This window comes from Chiloscyllium plagiosum, unplaced genomic scaffold (genome assembly GCF_037043375.1).
Source record: "Chiloscyllium plagiosum isolate Xiang-an unplaced genomic scaffold, Cpla_swu_hap1 HiC_scaffold_24, whole genome shotgun sequence".
NCBI classification, from domain to species: Eukaryota; Metazoa; Chordata; class Chondrichthyes; order Orectolobiformes; family Hemiscylliidae; genus Chiloscyllium; species Chiloscyllium plagiosum.
The window spans coordinates 36,863,026-36,873,161 of record NW_028270162.1 but is presented as its reverse complement, the minus strand read 5'-3'; the positions used below and the strand labels follow the sequence as shown (position 1 = coordinate 36,873,161).

The window sequence follows — 10,136 nt, the reverse complement described above, 5'->3', positions numbered from 1 at the left end:
CCTGTTGACCACATAATCTAGAACCAGGGCTCATACTTTAAAGGCATGGGATAGGCCTTCTGGGAGTGAGACAAGGAGAAATCTCTTCACCTAGAGAATGGCGAACCTGTGGAATTCTCTGCCACAAGAAGCAGTTGAGGTCAAAACATTGAATGTTCTCAAGAAAAAGGTAGATATAGTTTTTAGGGAAAGGAGAGAAAGTGGGAACAGGGTACTAAGTTAGCTGATCAGCCATAATCATATTGAATAGTGGAGGAAGCTCATAGGGTGTACTCCTGCTCCTGCTTTCTGTGTTTCTGTGTATCTCCAATGATCCACCTTTTGGTGTAGCTGCAGTCACTGTCTTGCCAGGAAATTGACAGAGGTCATCCAAATTGGAGTCTTAACAAAGTAAATACAACTGCCAGTTTGTAGCCTGCCTGGGAAAGACTGCCCCCTAAGACAGAAATGTGAGGAGGTGCATGCTGGTTCAGTTCTGTCCTCTTTTCCCACCCTGCACTACAGGGCCAGGAAGACTCACCAAACCAGGTTACATGATGTTGGATGAAGTGCAGGTGGAATTCTCAAATATTTTTTGGTTGAAGAACCTGTTTTCAAATTGATCAGTAATCACACAATCCCTCCATCCAGAAGGAAAAAACCCAGTAAAACTTACAAATGATGCATAACAGTTTAACTTGTATAGATCAGAACAGTGCTACAGTATGACTAGTATTCTCATTTTCTAAGTATTACTGTTTTTATACTGGTTTTCACCAAACTCCAACAGTAACATCCTAAATTATTTGTGCATTTATACGTAAGTTTTATCAGTAGCCTGTTAAAGTGATTTGCTTGAAATGATTCTGATGTACTGGACTTGGCTGTGAGTATTAATGTGAAACCGTTTACTTTTCCGAAGTAAAAAGTTGAATACTACACCAACATAAAAAAAAGTCTTGGTCTTTCTAGAATGGGAAGAGGCTTGGTGGCTCCCGATTGGAAGGTTGATACTGTATTCTGTTGTGACCTGCCTATGCATCTCACCACCACCTTCTTAAGGGCAACTAGACATTTGCAACAACAAACCCTGTTCCAGCTACAAAAACCCTGTTCCAGCTACAAGTCACTAATCTGGTACTCGGTATGTGGTATTTCTGCCATTGCTACACTGTCCATTACCATGGCAGCGGTTTTAGTCTGGGTCAAGTGACAGGCCCTGCCTTTTTTCATTTATTCACTCATGGGATGTGGGCATCGCTGGCTGAGGCAGGGTTTGTTGCAAATGTTTATTTGCCCTTAAGAAGTTAGTGGTGAGATGCCTTCTTGAACTGCTGCAGTCCATGTGCTGTAGGTAGACCCACACTTCCATTAGGGAAGGAATTGCAGGATTTGATGCAATGACCCTGAAGGAACAGCGATATATTTCCAAGTCAGGAAATTTGGACTTGCCTCCATTCTCAGTGAAGGAAGCTTGGTTTGATTGTCAAACCCTGGCCCTTGGTCAAGGCTGACTTGGTGGTTCCATTTACTGGCCGATAGCAGCAAGTCCTGAGAGTCCACCTTTGAGGTCTTTGTGAATCTATCAGATTCTGTCAGTCCAAGGCTCTTAAGTATTATTATCGGGTTTTTTTTGCCAGATTTTTCCCGATCCAGCAGGAGAAAAACAAAGAAACATGAATAAAAATAAATAACAAAAATATTAAAATCTTAAGGGAAGCATTGTGTCTAAATGCTGAGAGATTGCAGATTATACAAGAAATCGAAAACTGCTGGTTTACAGCAAATAATTAGGAAAACTAATTTATTATTCATTATTACAAAGGGAATTGAATACAGATGTAGGGGTGTTACACTTAAGTTACACAAGGCACTGCTGAGACTTCATATGGAATATAGTGCATAGTTAGAGTCATAGAGTCATAGAGATGTACAGCACGGAAACAGACCCTTCGGTCCAACTCATCCATGCCAACTAATATCCTAACCTAAACTAGTCCCATTTGCCAGCACTTGGCCCACATCCCTCTAAAGCCTTCCTATAAATATGTCCATGCAGATGCCTTTAAAATGCTGTAATTGTACCAGCCTCCACCACTTCCTCTGGCAGCTCATTCCATACATGCACCATCCTCTGTGTGAAAAAGTTTCCTGTTAATTCCCTTTTACATCTTTCCCCTCTCACCCTAAACCTACATCCTCTAGTTCTGGCCTCCCCCAACCCTGGGAAAAGACTATGTCTATTTATCCTACCCACACCTTTCATGATTTTATAAACCTCTATAAAGTCACCCCTCAGCCTCTGACTCTGAGGGGAAAACAGCCCCAGCCTATTCAGCCTCTCCCTATAGCTCAAATCCTCCAACCCTGGCATACTTTTAAAGAAAACATGTAAATATGTTGGAAGCAATTCAGAGAAGGATTACCAGACAGTCCCTGAAATGCTTGTTTCAGAGTAAAGGAGTGGAGAGGCTAAGCTTGTGCCACTGGAATGTAGCAAAGTAAAAAGTGATTTGATTGAAACAGATAAGATTCTGAGGAGTATTGACAGGGTGAGTATGGCAGGGATCTTTCCTCTTACAGGATAACCTCAAACTATTGGGTCAGTGTTTAAAACTTAGTTGTTGCACTTTTAAAAAAAAGAGATTAAGTGTTCTTTTTCTCAAAGAAGGTTGTGAGTGTTTGGAACTCTCTTCATGGAAAGGTGGGAGAGACAGAGTTCTTGTTTGTTTTTAATGCAGACACTTGTTAAGCATGGAGGGTGTGCTGTAGGTGATATCTGCTTAACAGGTGTAGGTGGGAATGCAGGTTTAGAGTTACAATCAGATCTGCCAGAATCTTATTACATAGTGGAGCATGCTCAAGGGTGTCACATGGCTTCCTCCTGCTCATTGTTCATAACTGATTGCTTATTGTGTCCCACCATGCAACTGCACTGGGCTCCTGGGGCCGACACTGAGTCTCACAGTATTTGACGTCTCAGCAGTGTCACTCAAGTGGAAGAAGAAAACAAAAAATAACAGTTAACCGCGTGTGTCCCACCTCCACCATCTCAGCAAGGTACTTTGCTCATATTATCGTGTGGAACCCTGGAAATACTCTACAGACCCCCAAGGATCCTCAGATTCCAGTTTGAGAACCACCGGTCCAATGTCTTCCAGTTCTGTCAAGAGTAAACTTGAGAACTATTCCATTGTTTGTGCTTCCCATACATCCACATGATGTTAGTGGGAAGCTAATGCAAAACAGTGTCAGATGTTGCTCAGCTGTAAAATCTTTGCAGATTGGAGTGTGAATCTAAGCCAGTCAGCACTACTTAGTCAGGACTTGGCGCTAGATACATTTTTAAAAGTGAGTTTAACCTGAGAAAGATCCAAGCTCCAGCCTCCAAGATTTACTAATGCATCACTGGAGACCTTCATGTAAGAGGTAAATAGAAGAGAGATCCACTGTCCACAGGGGACCGGGAGATTCTCCAGGCAGATACTGTGAAGTTAGTCAGAGCTGTCAGGACCAATGTCAACAGTGTAGGCACAAGGACTGGGGTTATAGTGCTGCAAGAAATTTAATCACTCACACTTATGGTCCATGTCTGTGAATATACTTTCAAATTTCAGTTTACCGCCAAGTGAACTAATTGCCTCAGACATTTGCTCAGTTCACCATTCCTCGTCACTCACAAGCTGCACGAATCACAATTCGGAGCTCACATTCATTGTTCACCCTCACATCCATTCACTTGCATTCCCCAAAACATATTGGACCATACTAAGTGACACACTTTGCTGTCTCTTACAGAACCACAAGCAGCAGCAGTTACCAGGCAGGAGACTGGTCTTGCTGCAGGCCCTCACCCTGACGGATGAGCCATTGGAATGGGCATGATTGAGGCTGTAACCAGCAGTGGGGCTGATTCTATGATGGGAACAGCACCCTGATACCTACTCCTCACACTACATCTCCCTTATCCCATAATCTTTCCTGATTTACATGCTTCAGGGAATTGTTAGATTTCTTACCTCTTGCCTTCCTCTCCCAGTTTTCCTGACACCCCAACCTTCGTGCCTTAAACATCTCAGTCAACCAAGAAGTGCAAACAACAAAAACAAGAAAAAGAGGCAATTGATGGTGAAAGATATCGGTTTGCTCTGACATGCTTGAGATACTGACACGGCACCATTTTCTTTCATGGATAAAGTAGAGCTGATATCTGCACGTGATGAAACACATAGGAGTGGGAATAATTCAGCTCAAAGAACCTGCCCTGCTTTTCAAACTGATCAAGGTTGGGCATCTACCTATACCCCTGGCACAAGTGGCCTACAGTGGAGGAGTTCACATGAATTCTGCTCCAGAGAACTCAGATGGGAACTTTGGGGCAGAGTACAGAAGGCAGCCAATGGGCGTGCATGGAGAAATAGATTGCATTGGCAGGCAAACCTACTTGGCAGTTGAGGGACATGGAGGATTCTGGCACTCAACTTGGCACAGGGCTCTGTGCAGAGCTTGGAGCCCCTCTTTTCCAACATGGAATTTGTGCTGAACTCCATTACAACCCTCATGAACCTGACTATCATGCAGTGTCTGATATCACAGTTTCCAGCCAGCATAAGCAGAAGCCAACTAATGTCTGAACGCTGCATTGGAACTCCAGAATTAGGTCATACAGAAGCAGCTTCTTAATGAAGGGCTTATGCCCGAAACATTGATTCTCCTGCTCCTCAGATGTTGCCTGACCTGCTGTGCTTTTCCAGCACCACACTCTGCAGCATCTGCAGTACTCACTTTCTCCTAGACACAGCTTGTTGCCACAAACAAAGCTGCTGCCATTATGGCGGCAGATACAGGGATTCAAAGGAGCTTGCAGACTCTCATGACAGCACAGCAATTTGTTGGATTGGTTGGATTTCTACAAAATTGTCCCAATGGAGTGACAGTGGCACTGAGTTGCAGGTCCCTGCTGACCTCTCTCTCTGGAGATGACAATATTCATTTGCCCGACAGTGTCACTCTATCAGAGAGCTTATTTTTGCCTGCCAACCGGCCCAGTCAGACTGCTTCTGCCCTTGCTCATGGTGCAGTCTAAAGCCAGGCCTTTGGTCAGGTCTGCATGGGGCAAACCTGCAAAACCATCTACAGATCCACCCCCAATGGAATCCAGTGAACTCTGTCACCCAGGAATGTAGGTTTCGAGTTCTAGAGAAAGGATGAATAGTCTGGGACTTTTTTCACTGGAGCACAGGAGGTTGAGGGGTGACCTTACAGAGGTTGTTAAAATCACGAGGAATATAGGTAAGGTGATTGATGGGTGTATTTTCCGTAGGGTAGGGGACTCAAGACTAGGGGGCAATCACAGCATTGCTTAAACATCCTAGTGGCTTGCTCAATGCTATTTTAATGTGTTTATCCCAGCAGTGAGTTCACATAGTTAACAAGAAAGAAGGTAAGAAACTCAATGAATTTAAACAAAAACAAAGTGAAGCAGGTTAGAAATATCTTGACGGTTTGCAGCATCTTCAGAATGGATGTAACATCTCCATATGTCAACAAAATTAGGCAATATTTGTTTTTGAGCTGTTAGATTGGAGATGTCACAATGTAAGATAAAACAAGAAGTTCCAGTTTCAGGTACTTGTTCTGTGTTGAGCAGCTAATCTCAACCGGGCAACTTTTTAGGATATAAGAATCAGTTTTAGCTCCTCTGGATCAATGACAGATAATTACACATCCTGACACCAATCTCATGCTAAAAATGTGCACTTATTACGACCAAGTCAGGACAGGAATGAATATAATTAGAATACCCCCCTCCTCCACTCTTGGTTTTGATGAAAAATGAAAGAGCTGCCAGTCTTTGCATATGGAGAATTAAGAAGTTTGAGAAAGGAAAGTGGCAAGTGGCAGAAATGTAACAATGCAGCAAAATGGAAAAATACCATCCAAGTGAAAGATGCTATTCTGAGGTTCAGCCTATGACATAGACGACAAATGTGAGTCTTGCTCTAATTGCATTGTGCCTGACCCAGAAATAGTTGCTGGTGGTGTTGGGAATCTGAAATGGAGAGTTTTCTGTTCCCCAGTGCCAATATTCTGTACCTTCATGAGAATCAAATTAATTTTAAAGGAAGAAAAACAAATAAATCATCTACTTATAAAAGACTGACCAGGCAAAGCCTCCTTTCTCTAGAAAAGAGAAATAACGATCTTGTTAATGTTGATCTTGCTTTGCGCACCTCCTGTGCAGCTGTAACCAGTATGACTCACTCTGTCCAAGCACTCTATGATGGTATGTCCTTGCTTAATATGATCTGCCCGTACTACTCGCAAACAAAGCTTTTCATTGTACTTCGGTACACATGACAATAAATTAAATCAAATCAAATAAAAAATTGACCTGTTAGAGATCTCAAACATTCTGTAGAGGTTTGATTGGGTAAATGTGGAGAAAATATTTCTATTTGTGGGATCAGGGTTGAATCTAAAACTAATGGTCTTAAATATATAACAGTCCCCCTAATAAACTCAGTAAGAAATTCTGTGTAAAAGTCTCTGTCCTGAGAGTAGTAAGGATGTGGAACTTGCTGCTGCATAGTGATGAAGCGAATAACATGGGTATATTTAAACGCTGGGTAGACATAAGGTGGGAGGAAGGAATAGAAGGACATTTTGATTAGATTAGATGTAATAAGGTAGGAAAAGACGCAAGTGAAGCACAAACATTAGAAATGATCTGTTGGAATAAGTGCCCTACTTCTGTGTTTACTGAAGGAAGCGTGGTTTAAAAATTAGCTGAAAAATCATTTAGACTGAGCTTTCGTCTACCATTACAACATAATGTATGTTTTGCATCTTGTAAAAGTGTTGGAAGATTTCAAAAGAAAGGGAACATCTTAAAATAGTCTCCCGCTTCTTCCAAATAAAAGCAACCTATCCATAATTCAGGAAGAAGTTCAAGGTTCCAAAAGATCTCAAAAATGTATATTTTAATTAGTTTTAGAATTAAAATTTGTACACTTTCTTTAAAAATACATCACAAACATCAATCACAAAAAATCAACACCACACTGTCAAGACCTCAACTGTAAACAGATTATGAAGTAATTCAAGAGCATCTGATGCAGTAAATCATCTCCTAAACTGGATTATAAAATATGCAGAATACAGCATCAGTCACATAAGCAGCTTCCATTCAAATGTAATTTTCTTTAAAAATAAATCTCAACATATTGCAGCACCAAATCTTGTTTTCAACATCAGCCAATTTGTGGCTTTAATTTTCATTGGTCTAGTTTTCTTATGACAATTCATATTGATTAGTCATTAGTTGTCTTTTTATCTAATGGGAAGTATGATTTATATAAAACATCCACTAAAAAAGGAAACATTTCAAGGAATTAGTGAAAGTGTAAGTCATTTGTGGTAGATGCTTGACAACACACACTAATATGTATTCCAAATCATACCCCATGAGAGTTACTGGACATTTTAAATTATTTTAATACCATTCAGTGGCTTTCAAGTGAACAATACATTTTCTTCCCTGTTGTCAAGCTTTAATAGAATCTATAGGCATGTAAAAAACAACAATATTGTCCCAATGGAGGTGATAAATGGCAACATACTGTAAAATGTTAACAGAAAATATCATTTGTGCTTTGACTCAGCAGTAGTCTATCTTTGTATCAATATAAGCACCTGAAAATTGACATGTCAGAATGTTGGAAAAAGTGGAATTAATCCAGCATTATATTTACTGACAACAGAACTGGGATATTCTCAAATGACAAACTATTTTGTGATTCTGTAAATGGTGGTTAAAGTGCAACCTGCTACTATACATCTAGTAAACACCAATATTTCCATGAGGATGGTTACATTTTAGTTGAAGGCTAACGTTTGAGAAAAAACACTGATGATTAATTTTAATCTGTGCAGGATTTATATCCAATTGGAATATAAGGATCCAAGAAATCCACGAGATCATCATTGTAAAGTGGAGATTTTAAGTGGCAGCATAATCCTAGATTCCATGTAGCGGATCAAGGGAACTGTAAAAATTGAGACACAAGGATGGAGTTAACCATTTCATCACAAAGTAAATACATCACTTATCCTTTGTCACTCAATGTAATGGGTCCATGTTAAATGAGATAAACTCTTGTATAATTTACGTTAAGACTTTAATCATGGATAAATAGGTTCACTTTGCTTGCCATCACAAAACACATCAGTTAATCACACCAATAACTTGCATTTATGTCGGTTTTCTAACATGGAAAATTATCCTAATGTGCTTCATAGGGTTGTAAGGAAGGAGATTAAATAATGAACCAAAAGACAAAATCCAAGAATGGTGACCAAAAACGTGGTCAAAGTCATGAGTTTTGTTTGGCCTACTTTGGTTCCAGGTGCCTCAATCCCTCAAATTTAAAGTTTCCACCCTCAATTCAAATTCCTCCATGCCCTCTCCATTCCCTTCGTCTGTGTCCTCCTCCAACAGAACAAAGTCTGAAGTCTTAATCTTCCCTTCACACCACCATTTAACTTCAGGCATCCAGGCCACAAGCTCTGGAATTCTTGCCCTAAAATTCTCCTCCTTTAAGACCCTCTTCATTAAAACTGAAACTATTGGCAGGTTATCACTCCTACTACTCCCTCCTTTGGCTTGGCATCAATCATCTGCCTTCGAATATTGTCAAGATACTTTCTCGAGTCATTCAGCACGGACACAGACCCTTGAGTCCTACTCATCATTGCTGACCAGACATCCCTATCTGACCTAGTCCCATTTGTCAGCATTTGACCAATCTCCCTCGAAACCTGTCCTGTCCTGTTCACATACACATCCAGATGCATTTCAAATGCTGCAATTGTACTCACTGTTACAGATATGTTGTTTTCTTCCAGGACTTTAAAGTAAACGGAAGTAGGGAGAATTCCAAAAAAAATGAGGCCTAGGCAAAGGAAGGTGTGCCGATGGAAGGAGGAGAGGCACAAGAGAATGGAGTCAGAGGAAGAGGGTCAAGGCTGGAACTATAGGACATAAGGTCAAATACTGAAGACATGTCAAGGTAGGCTTTAAACAGAAAGATAAAACTTGTTTGATTCGTGGAACAGGATCTTGAGAGTTAGTATATGTCATTCCTGAAGAAGGGCTCATGCCCGAAACGTCGATTCTCCTGCTCCTTGGATGCTGCCTGATCTGCTGTACTGTTCCAGCAACACATTTTCAGCCCTGATCTCCAGCATCTGCAGTCCTCACTTTCTCCTAGTTAGTATATGTCAGCAAGATTTCATATGGGATAGGGTGTAAGGATCAGTAAAACTGAAATCGGGAGGAAGACAGTTGTCTTGAGTCATACATAAAACAAAGGATGATGGTTATGGTTATGGAAGTTAATCACCTCCATCCTTGGAGGTGGTCAGGGTAGTGTCCTTGACGCTCAATGGCATTATCATTGCTGGATCCCCCACTTTCAACATCCTGTTTCTTACCAAACATTAACTAGAAACTGAGCTGGACCAGCCACATAAATACTGTCAGGGGCATCAGAATCCCGCACGCAAGTAACTCACTTCCTGACTTTGCAAAGTCTGTCCATCATCTACAAGATATAAAACAGGTGTGTGATGGTATATTCCCCATTCCTCTATTCCTTTGTTGTTCATAGAATCACAAAATTCCGACAGTGTGGAAACAAGTTATTTGTTCCATCGAGTCCACCCTGACCCACTAAACAGTATCCTACTCACCCTATCCTTCTAATCTTGAATTTACCATGGCTAACCCACCTGGTATGCACATTCCTGGACATTATGGGCAACTTAGCATTGCCAATCCACCCTAACCTGCACATCTTTGGACTGTGGGAGGAAACCCACACATACATGGGAGAACATGCAAACTCCACAAATTCGTCCAACAGTGGAATTGAACCTGAGTCCCTGGCGCTGTGAGGCAGCAGTGCGAACCACTGAGCCACCATGCTGCCTCATTTACAGTCACAATCCTAATACTCCCTTTCTTTAGATATCCCTATCCTAAAGAAGACATCATCACCTCAAGGGAAACTAGGGATAGGTAATAAATGTTGGCTTAGCAAGGACATCTTGTGACTGAGTTCAAAATCTTTTATTTCTAGTTGTTGTTTTGTATC

The 10,136-nt window shown here is 41.1% G+C and overlaps 1 protein-coding gene and 1 long non-coding RNA gene across 2 annotated transcripts in view; one reads left to right on the top strand and one right to left on the bottom strand.

Annotated features, from left to right (window-relative positions):
- The window catches only part of LOC148145395 (uncharacterized), a 64,106-nt gene that overhangs the window by 9,762 nt on the left and 44,208 nt on the right, over nt 1-10,136 (top strand). The window contains exon 2 of the long non-coding RNA XR_015761268.1: nt 8,887-9,050. This is a non-coding gene — a long non-coding RNA (uncharacterized LOC148145395). The remainder of the gene's footprint in view (nt 1-8,886; nt 9,051-10,136) is intronic.
- The window catches only part of nipsnap1 (nipsnap homolog 1 (C. elegans)), a 39,347-nt gene continuing 36,158 nt past the window's right edge, over nt 6,948-10,136 (bottom strand). The window contains exon 10 of the mRNA XM_088000089.1: nt 6,948-8,027. Within this exon, the coding sequence (XP_087856215.1) occupies nt 7,963-8,027 (65 nt within the window). The 3' untranslated portion in view covers nt 6,948-7,962. The remainder of the gene's footprint in view (nt 8,028-10,136) is intronic.